General features: G+C 38.8%; 1 protein-coding gene across 4 annotated transcripts in view; it reads left to right on the top strand.

The window, feature by feature from the left end:
- unc5cb (unc-5 netrin receptor Cb) overlaps nt 1-21,441 on the top strand; it is a 267,331-nt gene that overhangs the window by 123,580 nt on the left and 122,310 nt on the right. For all 4 annotated transcript variants that reach the window (XM_051686038.1, XM_051686037.1, XM_051686039.1 and 1 more), the window contains exons 2-3: nt 3,634-3,861; nt 17,902-18,045. In XM_051686038.1, the coding sequence (XP_051541998.1) occupies nt 3,634-3,861; nt 17,902-18,045 (372 nt within the window). The remainder of the gene's footprint in view (nt 1-3,633; nt 3,862-17,901; nt 18,046-21,441) is intronic.

Here is a 21,441-nt window from a genome sequence, read left to right as displayed (position 1 = left end):
AGGCGTAATTACAGGGGACGGCTAACAGTCTGCAACACATATGTGTGGATCACCGTTTGGATTTAAATAAGCAGATACGTCAGAGTCTATGATTGGATCATTATTGCAGTGATTAATATGTTTCAGCTGGCAACAATTGTTATATAACCCTAACTGATGCAGTGTGTAGCTTCTCATCTCTTAAACAACCATGTCATCCACAGTACTCACGGCTGTGTTTAATAGTGAAAGAGCATTTCTGCACGCATGCGATGAGAATTTACAGGATTGGGACTAAACAGCTGTGAGGCCACAAGAATGCCACTTGTTAGTGAGTCTAATTGGAAAAAATGACTTCAATTTGCTTGGGAGCATAAAGATTGGACTGTGGAGCGATGGTAAAAGGTCATGTGGTCTGATGAATCCAGATTTACTCTATTCCAAAGCGATGGGTGCATCAGGTTAAGAAGGGAAGCGCATGATGCACCCGTCATGCATAGTACCCACTGTACAAGCCTCTGGAGGCAGTGTTATGATCTGGGGTTGCTTCAGTCGGTCAGGTCGAGGCTCAGCAACGTTATGAGGCAATAAAATGAAGTCAGCTGACTACCTGAATATACTGAATGACCAGGTTATCCCATCAATGGATTTTTTTCTTCCCTGATGGCACGGGCATATTCCAGGACGACAATGCTAAGATTCATCGGGCTCAAATTGTGAAAGAATGGTTCAGAGAGCACGAGGAACCATTTTCACACAGAGTCCTGACCTTAAACCCATTGAAAGTCTTTGGGATGTGCTGGAGAAGACTTTACGGAGTGGTTCGACTCTCCCGACCTCAATACAAGATCTCGGCCAAAAATTAACGCAACTCTGGATGGAAATAAATGTTGTGACGTTGCATAAGGTTGTCGAATCAATGCCACAATGAATGCACACTGTAATCAAAGCTAAAGTTGGTCCAATGAAATGTTAGAGTATGCAACTTTTTTCTTTGGCCAGGCAGTGTATTATGGATATGGGGCTCGCAATGTGTCCCATTTTCAATGGTTGGAAATCAAATGGTATGAAGCTAGTTTTTCTTGCCCAACAAAACAAAGGTCCGAAGTACAAGTAATGTTGAAACTATACCTATATAAGTAGTGTCTATATCTTTTTACATAGTTATTCAAGAAAGTTAAAATTTTCACCCAGGGACATTTGTGAAATTTGGTTTATTTTAACATGGAGTAACTCTATAGCTTTTCGCAATAGAGCGCAACAGTCTGGTTCCAGAAGTAAAAATCCTATTCATGTATCCCATAGACTAATTCATTTTCAATGGTAACCTATAAAACTTTAAAGACAGACCTACCGTGAGCTAAGAGGTTGTTCATCAATGGTATATGCTTCTGTTGACGCCATCCATCTGCGTTCTCAACGTGTTTCATGGCAGAATTCATGGTAAACAACTACATTACCCATAGTACAGCAGAGAAAAATCCACCAATCAGAGTACCACAGCCAACAAAACCCGCGAACCGTGCCTCAGAGTGACCGCCCATTACGTAAATGACGTAATCAAGTCGGTCTCCCTTCACCCTTAAACTACTTAAATTTGTATATATGTATCAGAATATTTTGCACAAAGTAAAATATATTGTTTCTGTACCTATAATCAGCCAACTTTAAATCAATAGTTTTATATATTTCCATTGTTTTTTACACAACGACATCATTCGTAATGCTTCATGGGATTGTAGTTTGTGCCCTCATGAAAGACAGCAAGTATATGGTCTTGTATCTTTGTCTTTATGTCCGATTTTCAAATACTTTTATGCCTCAAAACAAAGTTTGATGTTGTGATTTCTCCTCTGAGCTGGTTGGTTTGATTCATGGCATACAACTTTTAATGAAGGATTTTATAAAAAGTCTATGGAAGAAATGAATGGGAAAAATACTTCCGGAACCCAGATGGCTGAAATACAGGGCGGACACTGTTGCACTCTATACTGTATACATTGTTCCAAAGTGGCTTCATAAAAACAACTAGAGCTGTCAGAATTAACGTGTTAACTCATGCGATTAATTAAAAATGTTTTGCACGTTAATTTTTCTTAATCGTGATTATGCATCTATCATTGATACAGCATAAACACTGGTGTGAAGGGCAGAACCTTTGTAATGTGTCCGCCCGGAGTCATTACACTGATGCACATGTCGCAGCGCCAGAGCCCTTCTACCAAGGAGAGCCTACAAGCTTAGCGTACGGGGCGGTCCCATAGACTTTCTATGGGCAGAACCAGGCCTGGCTCCAGCTCTAAGATGTAAGGTGGGCCATAGAACCCGCCGGGTGGGCCAAACAGTTGGAGAGGTGGGTGTAGGTTTAGTTCTCAAGGTGTGCCAAGTTCATGATTGGGTGAGCCAGGCCCCCCTTTGGAGCCAGGCCTGGGCAGAACTGTCTTAACATGCTAAAATGGACCATTACGCTCTCTCCTATGATAGAGCGGCGGAAGTTATCTCATTAAATAAGAGTCTCTGACAGCGCTTCTCTGTCAGTGATAAAATGGTGTAGAAAGGAGCTCTTCGCACTATTTAATGTACAAAACAAGCCCAGATGGGACTTGTGACAGAAATTAAGTATTTTTCAGCCTATGTAAGTTGCAGACGCTCTGACATAAATCATGAACGCAGCTTCACAATTGCTGAACAAAGCAGATAGTCACAGTCTACTGGCAGATTAATATTGTGGAGGATGAGAGTTTAAGAGATTTAATGCCCTTTGCAATGAATATGAAACCTATGGGGAAACTAGTTCTTTCAATTAGTCAACATCCCACTTAGACTTTGGGAAACATTTGATGTTACTTGAATTGGTGATATTTTAGAGCATTTCTATCTTTATATTGTGGAAGGCTTTGCTTGGGATATGTTAATAATGCATTATATTGCTATATATTGTTTTGTTTTCTTCCTAAGATAGAAATTAATACATTTTGACAAGAAAATAAGTATATATAGTCAAATTTCAGCACTTTCAAAAAATGTGATTAATCGCGATTAACTACAAAAAAGTATATGATTAATCGCGATTTTGAGAAAAAAATTATCGACTAATAGCACTAAAAGCAACATAAACAATTTTAGCTATACAAGCTCGATTTCATGCATCATTGCTTTCTGAAATGTGTTTGAACAACGCAAGGGGTGGTATATTTTGCAATAGTGTTTACTGTTTTCTTCTACAGTGAGATTTTCTTTAAGGTCAACTGCTGTCATAGCTGAGCAATGTTGTTTATTTAGTTTAAGGTGTTCATTAAAATGTTGACATGTTTATAGCTAGCTACATGATTGGTAACACATCTGGTTAAATTGACATTTGAAGGCCACAGTAATGCCAAAAACGCATGTTTAGTATGTTCAGCTGCATTGGCGTGCTTGTGTAGAGAATGTTTCTGATCAGACCTGCAGTTGATTACAGGCTACAATCACTCTATAATGGGCGACTGGTGCTGTTTTGTTTGAGCTGTTTGAACAGTAGCTCACATCCAAGCAGCCTTCCAGGCAAACACATGTACATAACACTCCCTATAAAACACGCCAGGACTCTCTGAAGTTACTCCTGCTTTTGAGACTAACTCCTTGTTTTCTCTTGTGTGTTTCCACCATCTGTAGATGAAGACTATCTGGGATTGGGCGAGCTCCCAGAGACCTTCCCTTCCGACCCGCCCGAGCCCCTCCCACACTTCCTGATGGAGCCAGAAGAAGCGTACATAGTCAAGAACAAACCTGTCAATCTCTACTGCAAGGCCACGCCCGCCACGCAGATCTACTTCAAATGCAACAGCGAGTGGGTGCACCAGAAAGAGCACACAGTGGAGGAGCGTGTCGACGAGACCTCCGGTTAGTCCCGACGGGAGTGTTTGGGGTGGTCAGCGTTAGGGCTGTCACGATTATGAAATTTTGCTGACAGTTTAAATGTCATACACAAAGTCATTTATTGAAGTTTAATTTTAAAGCATTTAATAAAAATGGGGTATATGATTTCCTTAAGGCTTTAAAAATGGGAAAATATAGCACAAGTGTATTTTAAAAATTAAATTTTTTCCTAAAACTTAAAATATGTTTCTCTTTTAGGTCAACTTCAGTCTAACTTTACATATAGTTTTTGGAAAAGTTTATATTATTTTATATTATATTACATTACATTATATTATGCAAGAAATATTTTTCTGTCTTAAATTCTTCACTTTTACATGTTATTTTTATGCTCTCCCATTAATCCCATAAGCCCGTATTTTACATGAAGGATCCAAAAAATGCAGCGTTCACCTGCCAAAAACAGCATTCATAGCATTTCTATATTTGCTTAAAATTCCCTTATATAGACAGTACAAATGTGATTAGAATTTGAAGTGCACAACAATCACTGTTATAATAATAAATAATAAATGTGATTTTATATAGCACCTGAAAAGGTAGCTTCTCTAGGCACTTTGCATGTGAAAGCAAGATATAAAAAGGATAAAATAAATTGTACACATTATAAACTTTAGGGGTGTAACAGTCCTCTTAGCTTCCCGTAGTTAAGACGCGTCATGCGCGGTCATGCGCATCAGCTGTGATCAGCGATCTGCATCAAATAAATGTTCTGTCTCTCCTGCATCATGCATTCGTCTCTTTCTTTATTACAGTATGTACTGTGCGACACAAGCCATATGTAAATATTCAGTGTCAGCTGTTATGTTACGCATTTTTCCTATGCTGACGTAGCGCTGTTTGGGCGAGGTAAAGTTTACATACGGTATGTGACTTGAACAGCCAGATGCATTTAGACTTGACCAGTTTCGTCCGGAATGCGTCTCAAACCACCTTCTGAAGTGGTTTGAGCAATCGGATTGCGATCCGTCTCGAATGCATTTCGGAGGGCGTTTACACCTGGCCTTTTCATGATCAGAAAGCTGTCCGATCACTGAAAACGCATGTAGTGGCCAAGTGTAAACAGGCCCTTATTAATTAGATGGTTGCTAAAATTAACCATGGTTTCACTAATACTGTGTTAACCATGACTGCTGTCACCATGGTTCTTTTAGCAGAAATCATGGTTTTGATACATAGTAATACTGTGGTTTCCATATAGTAACCATGTTGATTTTGTTGTTACTATGATTTTACTACAAATACCATGGTCAGGGGGCCTGGGTAGCTCAGCGAGTAAAGACGTTGACTACCACACCTGGAGTCGCGAGTTTGAATCCAGGGTGTGCTGAGTGACTCCAGCCAAGTCTTCTAAGCAACCAAATTGGCCCGGTTGCTAGGGAGGGTAGAGTCACATAGGGTAACCTCCTCGTGGTCGCTATAATGTGGTTCTCGCTCTCAGTGGGGCGCATGGTAAGTTGTGCGTGGATGCCGTGGAGAATGGCGTGAAGCCTCCACATACTCCACGTCTCATTGGTAATGCGCTCAAGCCACACGATAAGATGCGCGGATTGACGGTCTCAGACGTGGAGGCAACTGAGATTCGTCTTCCGCCACCCGGATTGAAGCAAATCACAACGCCACCACGAGGACTTAAAGCACATTGGGAATTGGGCATTCCAAATTGAGGAGAAAAGGGGAGAAAAATAAATTACAAATACCATGGTTAAACTATGGTTACTATAGTAAAACCATGGTGATTTTTAGTAAGGGCAAACCTGTTGATAATTGAGTATTCTTTCTTTGGATTTGGCAGTAATATTTTTTTTTTTCTGAACATAGCAAATACCAAACCGTACCGAAACCGTGACCCTAAAACGTGATACAAACTGAACCGTGAGAAATGTAAACAGTTTATACACCCCTATTAATAATAATAATAATTAATAATAATAATAATAGGTTTTATTTATATAGCGCCTTTCTAAAACCCAAGGTGGCTTTAAACTAATAATTAAAAGATTATTAAAGAAATATTCCATGTTCAATACAAGTTAAACTCAATCGACAGTGTTTGGGGCATAATGTTGATTACCACAAAAATGTATTTAAAAAGAAAAGCACAAATCTGTGTTCCAGTGAGGCACTTACAATGGAAGTGAATGGGGCCAATCCGTAATCATTAAAATACTCACTGTTTCAAAAAGTATAGACACAAGACATAAACAATATGTGTGATAAAAATCACTTACTAACCTTTTCTGTGTAAAGTTAAGTGTAAAGCACAATTTTTATCAGAAGAAATAATGTAAGTGCTTTTATAATCTTCACATTTCTGCCTTTTAAATCCTCCAAAAATTGATCCCATTGACTTCCATTGTAAGTGTCTCACTGTGACCTCCATTTCTGCATTTTTTTTTTTTTTTTTTTTTTTAAGAAAAGGAGGGTTGTCAAAATAATTTGTGGAATTCGACATTATGCCACAAATGCTGTTGATTGAGCTTAACTTGTATTGAACTTTAGAATATTCCTTTAATACTAAAACTGAATACAAAAATATCTCAATTGCGTTCAGATCAAATAATCACGATCAGGCGATTATGTAATCGTGTCGGTGGGGGGGGATGATATCACAGAAATAAAAGCACAAACATGAGAGAGGGCGCTCCAAAAACCATAGAACTTGCAGAAGCTGTCACCCCTCAGGCGGTGGAGTCTTACAGTCAGAAAATCAAGCGAATGAATAATTCAGAGGAGACTTTTTACAATGTCCCACACCATCCCTGCGCCTGTAATGAGAGTGGAATTTCTCGGCCCTGTTAAACTCGAAGAGGCCGTGAAGAGAAGCCCATAAAGTTAGTGTCAGACAGCTACTGCGCTATTACTGTTGGTTTGTTTGCGGTTGGTGTCTGGGACGTGGACATCATTAGGACGCGAGACGGCAAAAGGTTTTGATGCTGTTGAAATCTTGTCTGCACACACTTATTTCACACAAACCCTCTGGTAACAAACACTCATGGGACGCAGTTGAGAAGAGCTGGAAAAGTCTTGAACAAAAGAGATGCGACAACGCCGGCCGTCCTCTACAAGAGGTGTCGAGTCTTTTTCACATTCTGTTTGTCTGAGTATTTCTTGTTTTCGTGTGTCTGTCTGTTTTTCTTGTTGCACCAGTGTCTCATTCATTCTGTGGAGTTCAGCGTCTCTCAGCTCATTTTATCAGTGTTGCCCAACGCTGATAAAAACAACGCTCCTGTTTCCTCTGAAGAAGACATTTAGTGAGTCAAGTGCCTGTGACATCTCAAGTGTCTCCATGTGATGTTTCTCCTTCTAACCGCATAATTCTGTACTATTATTCTATGTTTTTCCAGGTTTGATGACTACGTTATTCACTGAATATAGTACACTGTATATAGTGTAACCCTTTAAGCTCTGAAGGTGTTTTTATAGATTTCCTGTTTCAGTGGCATATCCAAAATTAAAGGCTTATAACTTGACAAAAAACAAAAACAAAAAAAATACAAGGAGGGTCAAGTGTTTGGTATCATTGAAAAGAAATCTTTTAAAACCTTTTAATGATATAGATTATGATACATTCTGAGACTCTCAGCCTAAGAAACAGAAAAATCTTATTTTTCTGATTTGACGTTATATATCTCTGGCTGTAAATAATGTGGCTCGGAAAAACTGCTTTTGTTTTGTTCCCAATCATGTCAACTGTATCTGAGGAAAATGTGTTGATATGACAAAGCAATCAAAAGTTATAGCATTAAAAATAATTTATCATAGTGTCCAAAAACATCTCCAAACAAATAAAACATAATAATTATACATAAGAACTAATTACACATGCAAACACAACAATAACTAAAGGTTTGCATAGCATACAGACATGATTTTAGTAATGAGATTTCACAGAATGAGTTTCATTCTGTGTCATTTGAGTCATCATTGAGTCTGTGTCATGTATTTGGCGCCATCTCCTGGTGGCCATATGTAACATTGTGCTTCATGTGGATTATCTAATGATCTATGCATCTGATTATCTTGTGTGTGGACTCATTTGAAAGACAATCAACTACTCTAAGCAACTGTATGTGATATTTTATGTTCCGTTAATATTTCGTTAAGTCATAAGCAAAAATGCTGCATAAAAGCAACACCATCATAATTGTCAAAGACATATAATTATCTGTTACTCACTATATTTTTGTTTGTTAGTAAAACAAATAGGCTGGTTGTATTGTCTGAGAGCTTTCCAATAACATATGACACATGGATATTTGATCAGTTTGATGTTTTACTGATTGCAATAATATGTTAATCAAAACGGAACACTTCTGATTTGTCTGCAAATTTCAAAGCACTTGTTCAGTTTTGATCATAATGTCTACATGCATTGGAAAGTAGAGCGTCTAAGCTTTCAAACGATACCTATATTGCGTTGGTCTTGTTTTGTGTTTTTTTTTTTTTCTCGCTGGCCCATCCGAGCTTAAAGGGTTAAAGGGATAGTTCACCCATAAATGAAAGTCATTTAATTAACTTACAATAGCAAAGTCTACCATAGTAAACAAATAAATTAAAATGAAACGACTATCTTTTTTTGTCAAAATAAATCCCAAACATTGACTGTGTGATTGTATTCACCGTTATGGCGAGAGTTAGTAGTGATGTTGGTATATAAACGTGACGGTTGCAGCTGCTCTGGATGAAACTGTGCGTGTGTGTCCACAGGTATTTAATATCCAGCCGTTCAATAGAGGCACGCTCAGAGCCGCATTGTAAAGAATGCCAAAGAGTGTGATTGGTACCTGTGCGCTCATCGTGACAACTCAATTTCCCTTTCTAGCAGCTGAATGCAGCCAAAGCAGCCGTGTTGTCTGTAATGGCTCCAGAGCCCTCAGGGTATTTGATTCTCTCTCAAACGCACTGACCATTGTGCTTCAACTGAGGGACTTTATATAGACACATCATGCACACAGAGAACACCACGTTTATAGTGGCACATCAGACAGACGTGATGATTTTAATGGAAACTGCGTGCTGGAAAATGAAGGAATATTCATTTGTGTATAGAGCTTTAAGTTTCACGCTTGTGCCGAACTGATTTCCGATCATCTCGTTGATCGTTTTCTTAGCTTTGACATTGATGAGGGCGAGGTTTACACACACGTCGGCCCTCGTCCACTCGTGTTGGAGGAGTTGGTGTGCCAAGAGCCGCCACAAATCACAACAACTTTATCTTGAAGATCCCAGAGGCGCCGTCAGTCCTTCACCATGTTTCTCTTTGGTTATGGGCCTCATTCATGAAGAACGAGCAGAATGAGTCATTCGTAAATAGTCATAAATAGTGGCATTGAAAAATTATTTTCCAAACAGTTTACACAAATTTGTTCTGCTCATGTTTCATAAATAAAGCCCTATGTTCAGACTGGAATACTAGTTTACTGCTTACTGTGCAGTACATGGTGTATATTGCATACTATTTTTATCACTGCTCGTCAAATACTGTGAAACAATAAACATTTTGAACAATGCTATGTTGTTGTCACATGACTTCACATGCATGTTGCATGTTTAAAGGAATATTCCAGGAGGGTTTAAAGACAGAAATGTGAAGCTTTTAATTTTATGACAGTACTTAATTCTTCTGTTTAAACTTGTGTGATATTTGAGCTGTAAAGTTGTTGCCTCCGCTTCTGAGACCGTCAATCCGTGCATCTTATCACGTGACTCGTTGTGAATGACACAGTGGAGACTCGCAGCATGTGGAGGCTCATGCTACTCTCCGCGATCCGTGCACAACTTACCACACGCCCCATTGAGAGCGAGAACCCATACTCATGACCACGAGGAGCAGGGGCGGACTGGCCATCGGGAGAACCGGAACCTTTCCCGGTTGGCCGGCCGCGAAACGGGGCCGAATGTGCCGCGATTAAACTGAAACGGGCCGCTGCGTTATTCCGAACGGGCCACGACAGGCTGAAGATGGCCGCAAAACAGCGCCGCGATATGCAGCTACATGTACATACAGGCTTCTTGGAATACAACAGAGTGCAATGTGCCAATAAAATATTTAAGACCCAAGCATAACTACAAAAGTATTCCATATTTCACTATAACAGGGGAGAAAACTACTCACCTTTCAGCTAAAGTGCTCTACATTTTCCTCAATAAAAAGACTTGAAAGTTTTACTTTAACCCTAAACGTTTAAAAAAGCTTTAAATATAACAACCGAAACACCTGCTCTGACTTTCTCACCTTTTTCACTTCTCATGAGTTTGCATCTCTGTAAAAGTTGGCAGCTGTACATCTGCTTTGAGCGCGTTTGATTCTGAATAGTGCGAGCTGTCCATTGCTCATGATATTCAGTCACGTGACGACTAACGAATATTTCAAGATCAATGCTTGTAGATCGGCAGGATAAATAACTGATGCATTGAGAAAACAAGTGAATCGTTACACCCCTACTGTTTACAATGTATTGCATACTGCAAAAATAGTAGTAAGGCATTCTGAACATATTCTGTCTTCTTTTTTCCCTCTATAACACACTCTCTCTCTCTCTCTCTCTCGCCTCTCTAATTTCCCCTGATTGACAGAAAAGAACCACGGATAGATGCTGGTTGGGTGGGTCAATAGCTATTTGAGCTGAAGGAAACTTGATCTGATGGTTTCTCTCTCTCTCTCTCTCTCTCTCTCTCTCTCTCTCTCTCTCTCTCTTTCTCTCTCTCTGTTTGGTCAGAGAGCAGTTTAACAGTTGTTTCAGTGAGTTATCTGTGCCAGTCTCTGGGCTCCAGCCAGCTGTCCCAAAATAAATAAAGCCTTTGCTTACTGTGGATGCCGAACATCAGATCATTAGCGCTCTGCAAATGGATTTCTTTGGAAGGCGACGGAGTAGCTTTGAGGAGAAACACCTACTCAAATGTTCTTCTATTGATCCGGCCTCTTAAACTCTCGGGCCTCAGAATTCACATTAGTGATGGAGAGAGTTCAGAATTGGATCTATTTATAAAGACTCACGTATTCGTCTAAATTATTTTGATGGGTATCGGCCGATTTGAATTCTGGTGTGTTTCGACGCGGTGAGCTGTAGCACTTAGGAAAGAGACGGGTGACAATAAGATGGATGGCAGTCGATTTGTTTGCTGCTACACTGTCGCTGTTTTCCACTGGCCAGAAGGTTTTAAATCGGCATGTTTAATTATGTTGCATGCCACACAAAAAGGCCACTAGAAAAATAAGAATGATCCAATTATAGACCAGTTCAATATACGCTATAGTGTTTCAGATTAGAATCTAGAATAGAACTAAATATAATCTTTACTTACAATATCGCCACATGACCAACACCAGTGGAATATGTTTCTGCTACATGTATGATGCGAACACAATTATTACATTAATTCTATGCTAGTACTTTTCTAATGCAATTGAAACTTTGTAATGCAGCACTTTTCAGTGACTGTCTCCTAAAGATGAATCGCTTTTGTATCCTTCATGATTTTAATAAATGTAAACCTCCGTTTTTTTTTGTTGTTGTTAATTTAAAAAGAAAAAAAACTTTTTTGATAGTGTAAATTGTTTTTCGGAATTTAAATTTTAAAATTTGAATAATATAATATAATTAAATTATGGAAATCCATCATAACGATATTAATTTCATGAGAGTGAAATTAACATTATATTATACAAAATAAACAATATTTCAATATTTACTTAGGGAAAATTATTTATATCATTTAGAACACATTGTCACTCAGTTGTGGCATAATTTCCATTACGTGCCACTTTCTCTTGACATTGATATTTTTACTGGTACGAAAAAATTAAAAATAAATTGTAAAAAAATTTGCGCTATTGTAATTTGTTTCTATGACTTTTATGTGATGACACCTGCCAAGTTTAAATTAGTTTCTTGCCACACAAAATGACCATCAGGAATAAACGGGATCGCACTAAATGAGCGTGACTAGTGTAAGTCAGGTGATAGTCTGACTGTCGCTAATACTGAAATATTGCTGCCATTCATCTCTAGAGGGCAGTGTCATTGATTACTACAAAGGAGGCTAAGTTAATTATATGTTGCTATGTATGCCACAGGCAGGCCAGCAGCCGAGTGATTTTACAGTCTAATCAAGACGGCGGCATCTGGTTTTCACTAAAATCCAGCTCCCGTTTCCATCAGATCAATAGAGAAGAAGCTCAGAGCTCATGATGATGCACACATCAATAATGTATCATGTCCAACAGAGGAGAGGAAATATAAGACGTAATGTTTGACAAGCAGGGAAATTATTTCATCATCATTTCTACAGTAGTAAGAGTGTGGCGTAGTCGGCGATTGCCTGATGACATGAGTTGAGATCATTGTTGTGGGCAGTGTTGTTGATTCTTGGTGATACAAGTTGTCGTTAGTGTTTATTGCAGGGTCGTTTCGGACTATTTTGGCACCCTAGGCGAGATCGCAATTGTCTCAACACCCTAGCATTGTGATGTCGAAGTTTGCAGTCATGCACCATTATTTAATGCAAGTTAATGTACAGTGGCAAGAAAGTATGTGAGCTGGATTTCTGCATTAATTGCTCATAAAATGTGATCTCATCTTCATTAAAGTTGCAAGTGTAGACACACTCAAAGTGCTTAAGCTAACAACACGCAAACAGTTATAATCTTTCATGTCTTTATTGAACACATCCCATTAAACATTCACAGTGCTGAGCAAAAAGTGAATCCCTAGGCTAAAGATGGCAAAAGAAGCTAATTCAAGTCAGAAATTGGCAAACATGGCATCTAATTAATGAAATGAGATTGTAGGTGTGGGTTAGAACTACTTTGACTTATAAAAAGCACTCAAACATTTAGAGTTTTCTATTCACAAGAAGCATCTGCTGACGTGGACCATGCCTCACTAAAAAGAGATTTCAGAAGACATACGATCAAGAACTGTTGCTTTGCATAAAGCTGGAAAGGGTTACAAAGTTATCTTGAAGAGTTTAGATATTCATCTGTCCACAGTTAGACAAACTGTCTATAAATGGAGATGATTTAATACTATAGGTACTCTCTCTAGAAGTGGCCGTCCAGCTAAGATGACTCAAAGGGCACAATGCAGAATGCTCAATGAGGTAAAAAAGAACCCTAGAGTGACAGATAAAGACTTGAAGGAATCATTAGATCTGGTTAACATCTGTGTTCAGGAGTCTACTATATGGAAAACATTAAACAGGTATGGTGTCCATGGCAGGACATCATGAAAGAAGCCGCTGCTTTCCAACAAAAACATTGCTGCATGCCTGAAGTTTGCCAAAGACCACTTTGATGCTCCACAATGCTACTGGAGAATGTTTTGTGGACTGATGAAACTAAGGTTGAATTGTTTAGGAAGAACACACATTACTACGTATGGCATAAAAAGGGCACCACATACCAACATGAAAACATCATCCCAACGGTGAAGTACGGTGGAGGGAGCATCATGATTTGGGGCTGCTTTGCTGCTTCGGGGCCTGGACCGCTTGCCATCATCGAGGGAAAAATAAATTCCTAAGTTTATCAAGACATCCTACTGGATAATGTCAGGGTGGCTGTGTGCCAGCTGAAGCTCAGTAGAAGTTGAGTGATGCAGCAGGACAATGACTCTAAACATCGAAGTAAATCTACTACAGAATGGCTCCAAAAAAATAAAATCTAACTTTGAGTGTCCCAGTCAGAGCCCAGACCTTAACCCAATAGAGATGCTGTGGAATGACCTCAAGAGAGCCGTTCACACCAGACATCCTCAGAATATGACTGAGCTGAAGCAGTTCTGTAAGGAAAAACGGTCCAACATTCCTTTCGGTAAGTTAGCAGTGTTGGGTCAGGACTGTCCCAGTATGTTAACACTGCTGGTTCACACAAGCTTGACTCACTGAGACCGGCCAAATTGACTACACTCTAAACGAGTGTTGTACCTCATTTAGGTTGTTATGATATATATCTTTCTCTCTCATCATGTGATCTTTTTCAGGCCAGTCTTTGATGTGTCTTTCTCTTTGTGAACGTGTGAAATGAGAATCTGAGAGTAGTTGAATGAATACTGGATGATTGCAGCCTCGGGAATAATTCACGTACAGATGAGAGCCGTATTTCCAATAAAGCTGTTCTGCATTATAGTTTCAGATATAATGTAATTTTGATGTAAATATAATGTGGATTTGAAGTCTTTGTTGGCTTTGGATGACAGAAAAACTGTGTGAGGAATGCGAGTGCGTAATTCAGTGCATTAAAAACGTTATTTCACTGCCAACACTAGATTCCTAATCCGAGCAAGCGGATAAATAACTCTTCAGGCTCTTGTGTTGGACAGAGAATACAAGTGTGTTTGTCAGAGGCGGCATTGATCTTCTACAGCATGTAACGTGGTACCTGATGGTAGTTTTACAGTATGTTAAAGTAAATAGTATAGCGAGTTGTTATAAGCAATATCACACTTATGAGCACAGCTGTGATTGGTTCATAGGCAAAAGGTCACAGGTAATCACAAATAGCATGATTGCGAGTGTGCTATTGCTTTAATAGAACACTTCTTAGTCTTCTTTTAGGTCAAAATGTATTTGCATTCTCCAAAACAATGATTAAATGAATATGAATGTACATTTTAATGATACTTGTTTATATTAATGCAATGTCAGGGTATCGTGTGTGGTTTCTAGGGCATTGCTAGGTAGTTTCTCGGTCATTCCTAAATGGTTGCTAGGTTGTTTACTGTATATGTACTGGAAAAGAAAAGTACCACCACTAAAATTTACTGTAGGCGAAACGCTACTATAAAAACTTGTTCAGTGTGAAAAACAAGCCTATGGGTCAATGACGTGATGCTAATTTTTGTCCACGTCTAATAAATTATTCAAAAACACATTACAAATTAAATTAACACAAAACAATTACTTAAATACACCTCTTCTATGATGAACATGTTTTCAATTACTGAATTCAAAGTCATTTTGATACTTTCTAAACAAGCATTTAGTATGTAGTAGAAGCTGGAGCAGAGTAGTCAAACCCACATTTGCATAGAGGATTATTGTGACTTTATGACTGAGGCTGGAGCTGTTGGCTACACAACCCAATCTCAACATGTGCCAGGAAATGACCTCTGGGGCTCATCAAGCACACACGCACACACTGCGAGGACTCATTCCAGTTGCAGTGAAAGCACGACTAGCTGCATGAACATCTCCTCTCATACGTTTATTCGGAGAGAATGATATTTAATGTTTGTGATTCGATTAGCGAATCAGATGCTCAGATCTCAGAGCGAACACTCCATTCCTGATTAATGATGAAATATGCGACTGCAGGGGTAAAATATGAAGACATCGGCCGTAACACGCAGTTTCCAAGAGGCATCGCCACACGTATCTAGGCTGAAGGGTGCTGCCTCGGGCATGATCATGTGTCCAGTGTCCAGATCAGTAATCAGACGATTTTAGCTAAATGCATTTTGGGGTTGCTGTGAGTTACAAAGACTCAAACCGCTCCATCATACTGGCAGGCCATCTGCAGCAAACATAAAGATCTACAATCACTCGCACGCATCTCATTTCTCATGTTGCGTCTGGTTTTGGGGTGCTGCGGCGCTGCTGCGCTGTATACGGTGATGTGATCATGATCAGATTGTGTCACTGTATGTGATAATGTGACAGATGAGCGGCACAGCAAATCACACGGTCATACAATGATCGCTATACGACACATTCATTTCTCTCTCAGTGGATTTCAGCTCTCATAGAGCATATACGAGCTGCATTCTGTGCAAGTGTACAAACAAATAATGGTTGGCAACAGTTTTCTATCAAAATATGACAGGATAAAATGATAGAAAGGGGAAAGAAACAAGAGAGGGAAAGACAATGAAGGAAGGAAAAGCAATAAAGGAGGAAAAGAAACTAGGAAGTGCAGAGGGAAGGAAAGAAGGCGAGAGAAATGACGAAGGAGGGAAATAAACGCAGAAGGAGGAAACAAGGAAGGAAGGAGAGAAAGAAACAATGGAGTAAAGAGGGAAAGACAAAAGAAAAAGGTAGGAAAGAAATGAAAAGGGAAAGAAACAATTAAGAGTGAAAGAAACAAGGAAGTAAAGAGGGAAACAAGGAAGGAAGGTGGAAAGAAACAAGGAAGTAAAGAGGGAAAGACAGAAGGAAGGAAGGTAGGAAAGAAATGAAAAGGGAAAGAAACAAGGAAGAATGGGACAAAACAAGGGAGGAAGGAGGGAATAGAAAGTAGGAAGTAAAGAGGGAAGGAAAGAAGGAAGAGGCAAACAAGGAAGGCAGAAAGAAACAATGAAGTAAGGAGGGATAGAAGGAAGAAGGGAAAGAAACAATGAAGGAAGGAGAGAAAGAAACATGGAAGAGGGAAAGGCAAAAGGAAGAAAGGTAGGAAAGAAATGTAAAGGAAAAGGAACAATTAAGAGGGAAACAAGGAAGGAAGGTGGGAAAGAAAAACAAAGAAAGGAGAGAAAAACAAGAGAGGCAAACAAGGAAGATGGGAAATAAGTAAAGAGGGAAAGAAACAATGAAGGAAGGAAGGTGGGAAAGCAACATGGAAGTAAGAATGGGACAAAACAAGGGAGGAAGGAGGGAAGGAAACTAGGAAGTAAAGAGGGAAAGAAAGAAGGAAGGTGAGAGAAACAATGAAAGAATTAAGGTAGTAAAGATGGATGGAGATGAGAAAGTATAGAATGAAAGAAACGGAGGTAAGGAGGGAAAGAAATGAAATAGAGGGTAAAGAAACAAGGATGTAAGGAGGGAAAGGAAAGTAAACATGGAAAGAAACAAGGAAGTAGACAGGGAAAGAAATGAAGAGGAAAGAAACAAGAAAGTGAGAGAAAGAAAAGCAATAAGCCACAAGAGACCAATGAGTGCTTATAAAACCTTAACCGTGATTAAAACCAAATGATTATAATGATACTAATGATAATAAAGCAATATCACAAGAGCAAGAGTGCTGTATATCCATCTAACAGCACGGCGGTGATTCGGCTGAAGGTATCGGCACTCTTTGAACGCCTCTCGTCCAATCAGATTTGAGGACTGAAACTAACTGTTGTATTGTCACAAACATTCCTTTAAACATGTAATATAGTTCATTAGTCTATTGTAGGTTGCTTACAGTTACCAAATTATTTAGCTCTTTAATATAGAATTCAACTGATGTGTGTGTGTGTGTGTGTGTGTGTGTGTGTGTGTGTGTGTGTGTGTGTTACTATTTTTACAATGGCTTCAATCATGGCTCATCCAAGTAAATACTGGGTTTGCATTAAGTTTCAGTAAGTAGCCTGGTCTCCTAAGCAGCCAAATTGGCCCGGTTGCTAGGGAGGGTAGAGTCACATGGGGTAACCTCCTCGTGGTTGCTATAATGTGGTTCGCTGTCGGTGGTGTGGAGAATAGTGTGAAGCCTCCACACACACTAGGTCTCCATGGTAACGCGCTCAACAAGCCACGTGATAAGATGCGCAGATTGATGGTCTCAGACGCGGAGGCAACTGAGATTCGTCCTCCGCCACCCGGATTGAGGCGAATCACTACGCCACCACGAGGACTCAGAGCGCATTGGGAATTGGGCATTCCAAACTGGGAAGAAAAAAAGTTGCAGTAATTCAACAGTCTGGAGCGAATTATTTGAACTCATACGACAGTATGAACACACATTCATGTCTATATGATGTGTCTATCTCAAGATATTTTCCAGTTTTAGCCCCTAAATGCTCTCTTGTGTAAAACTACTTCCTTACGCCACTAATGAAGTATCTTGTGATGTAGAACTATAATGCGCTACTTTACAGTTGTGCAGTTATGGAAAATTACTCATTGAAACATCTGTCAACCAGTCAGTATGTAGAATTCAATAATGCTGTGGTATAAATTAAGTTGTATTTCTGCCAGTGGTTTCATATATAGTTTAACTACACACCTGTGATCATAATGTTACAGTTACAGAAAGTATAAAGTGTATAATATTAGTCTCGATCTCTGTCTGTCTGTCTGTAGGTTTGGTGGTTCGTGAGGCGAGTATCGAGATCACCCGTCAGCAGGTGGAGGAGCTCTTTGGTTTGGAAGATTTCTGGTGCCAGTGTGTCGCCTGGAGCTCAGCCGGAACCACCAAGAGCCGCAAGGCCCACGTCCGCATCGCCTGTGAGTACACACAATAAACAGGAACTGTATCATACAATAATGTAAAAAAAAGCCTAGAGCGTTGATTCTGTAGATATAAAATTACAGAAGCATCAACACAAACATCTCTCACAGAATGAGCGTGTTCACATTGACTGGAATATTTCCTCTTGCACTTACATTCTTGTAGTCTTTTTCCTGATTTGGTGTTGCTAAAAAAAACAATGCTTGTTGCTTATAAACAGCCGCTGACCTCATGCTTTCCAACTATTAATCTGGCATCCTTCGTCCAACCAAACAGGTTTGCTGCATGTGAATATTATATGCACGTATCTAAAGATCTGCTGTTGAGGAATTAATCACAAACACAAAACTGGTTTCTATTATCAAGAAACTTTACAAAAGCACTGTTCAATGAGAAACTTTTAGCATTAGGATCCGTGTGATAACAGCGTCTACACACTACAGAGTGCGCTGTGAATTCATTGATTTTCGACAGATGTTTTAATCAGTAACACTCGAGTAATAAATGAGCAGCATTTGTTGTTGTGTATCGTGATCAGTGGAATCGCCATGAAGCTGTAAAAGTCTCAGCACTCTGATTGATGATATTAATTGAGCGCATTATTTGTGAGGTTGCCGCATCGGGTACTTCCTGTCTGAGTTATGAGGGGACAAGCTTCGATCCGGACACACACACACACACACGGCAGTGATTTACCTGAACACACAACACTCAACGAGACATTTAAGAGACCCAGACGAGACCGACAGAGAAAGAGAGCGCTATTGTAAAAGGAGATACTATCCCACAATAAAATGCTCTCAGCTTGACCCTCCATTTCCAGTAAAGGAAATATCAGCTGTGATTTATTTTTTGCATCTCTTTCTTGACTTATTTCATTGGAATACCAAAATTAAAACATTTTACACAAAATTGGATTTATATGCAAAATGTCAGTTTTTTTGTTTCTGAGATAATTGGACGCCACTCGAAAAATGAAATGTTGCATCGCACCTCAATGGACATGTAGAAGCGTATGTTCTAAGGCCCCGTCCACACTAATACGTTTTCGTTTGGAAACGCAATAATTTTGCTATGTTTTTGGCTCTTATCAACACTAGAATGTAGTTTTTTATTTTTTTTTTTTTCAAAAATGGAGCATTTTGAAAACGCTCTTAATTTTATTGCATACTTTGAAAAAGAATGACGTTAAGAAATGGATAAGTGTGAATTTGGTCTAAAAAGATGATGTGCACAGAGAGTAGTGCCAAATGCATGCAGCGCATCATAAATGGAACGCGGTAACCATAAACTGTTGGCGTGATGTAACGGTCAGATTCAGGGTAGACAGCATCGATTATAAGGGGAGCAATTGTCTTCTCGTCCGGTGTAGATAAGGGGTTTGCTCATGTTTGTTTGAGGCATTTATTGCTGTTTACTGTTTCACATACTATGGAAAAAAGAGGTAAAAAGTTAATAAATTAGGGCTGTCGATTTAATGCATTAATTCAGTGTGATTGATTTTATATATATATATAAATAACATGTTAAAAAAATTAACAGTGTCCCCGGACCGTAATACGGAATTTTCCTACCATCTAAGCAATTTAAGTACCACCTGTTTTCTCCAGGGGGCAGTAAGCGAAACTCCAGCTGTATAGGCAATGTGCAGCTTATACAGAGAACAAACCACACTTACAGACAGCAGACAACACAAGATGAGAACACGTTCTTGCGCTTAAACACATCCGAACGCAGGGATCTCATTTCTAAGTTTCAAACTACGATTAACTTGACATAACAATCTAAAAACGGTATGTTTATGACGCAACATTACCAAAGTGAGCATCCGACTGACACCGATGTACATTGACGCATCCTTAGAAAAGCCCTTATAATAAATCGATCTTGGGACGGATTGACGAATTCAGTTGCAAAATGAATTGCTGTGAACTGTAGGCCAGTGATTGGCTTCTGTTCAATAATATGGAAATAAACAATATATTGGACCTTATCAATGCTTTACTCATCTGCCACGATAATGTAATGCATTTTAATTATCTGAATTATTATTTTATACAGCGTATGTATATATGTAATTATTTAAATATAACTATTTTTAATTATTTCATCATTATTAATTAAACTATTGTTATTTGATGGGCTTTCTCAGCAAACATTTATATATGCGATTAATTGCGATTATTTCGATTAATCGGCATACCACATAATTCGATTAATTAATCGGCATACCACATAATTAATTAGATTAAAAAAAATTATCGATTTACAGCCTTTAAAATTGAAAAAATTATTAAAAAAAATATAAAATAATTATACAAAATTATAAAAATAGTATGCAGTACATTGGGACTGAATGATTGACGAAAATCATTACTGTTGATTACTTCCCTTGATATTGTAATTGCAATTAATTTCAATAGAATTTTTGAATTTAAATAATAGTAATAATTGATGATAATTGTCTCTCTAAATAATAATTGTCTGGGGCATCTGTCATGCCATATTTTTCAAATGGGCCACACATCCAAAACAATCTGAGAACTGTGTTCCTGAACAACTTTATTGCTGTAAATTAAGATAAATTAAGATGGATTATGCAGTCCTCCATTGCATAAACTGTTCAGTTAGAAATATGCTAATATTCCAGTCTGAACATCCAGCCGCTAGTTAAAATAACTACATTTGCCAAAATGTGTAGTATACAACAGAGCACAGTGCTCAGAATACTGTATCCCACGATGTGCTCCATTCGATGGTTGATTATGATGAATGATATCAGCTGTTGTTTTTAAAATATCTCTCTCTTGACTGCTAAGAATTCAGACATTTTCAGACAAAATTGGAATAAATTTTTATTTTTTTATTTTTTATTATTTCTGATTTAGCTGTTCACAACTTGAGGTAATTTGACCACTATGTAGCATACTACTATTGTTGCTTATTGCATACAGTCTTGCAAGTTACATATATTCATGTTATACAAACCGCAGTGAATCAATGTTCAGCCAGCTTGAGTTTAACAGCTGCAGCAGGATTGAGTCATCTGAGAAATGACACAGACAGGAGAGTTAAAGTATGTAAATGACCCTTAATAACTTGTGTAATTTAGCACAAGCAGCCAAACGCAGCCACTTAACGTAATTATTCTCACATGTGTCCACGTGTGCGGCCGCCACCGCCGGACAGATGAGAATCATGGGATTTCAGCTTCGCCACTGGGCTTCTAAACGCAATCTAGACGCTGATATTCCAGAGATGGTGTGCTGTTCCTCTGTCTACATTTGGCCAGAACTCTGTTTTTATATCTGACAGAAGCCTTCATCATGGCAGCCAATACAAGCTGTGATATTTCCCCCCAAAGCCTGTAATAAAACCATCGGAACAATTTT

Source organism: Myxocyprinus asiaticus, chromosome 43 (genome assembly GCF_019703515.2).
Source record: "Myxocyprinus asiaticus isolate MX2 ecotype Aquarium Trade chromosome 43, UBuf_Myxa_2, whole genome shotgun sequence".
Lineage (NCBI taxonomy): Eukaryota > Metazoa > Chordata > Actinopteri > Cypriniformes > Catostomidae > Myxocyprinus > Myxocyprinus asiaticus.
Note: the sequence above shows the minus strand (reverse complement) of the source record. Positions and strands in the feature narration are given on the sequence as shown.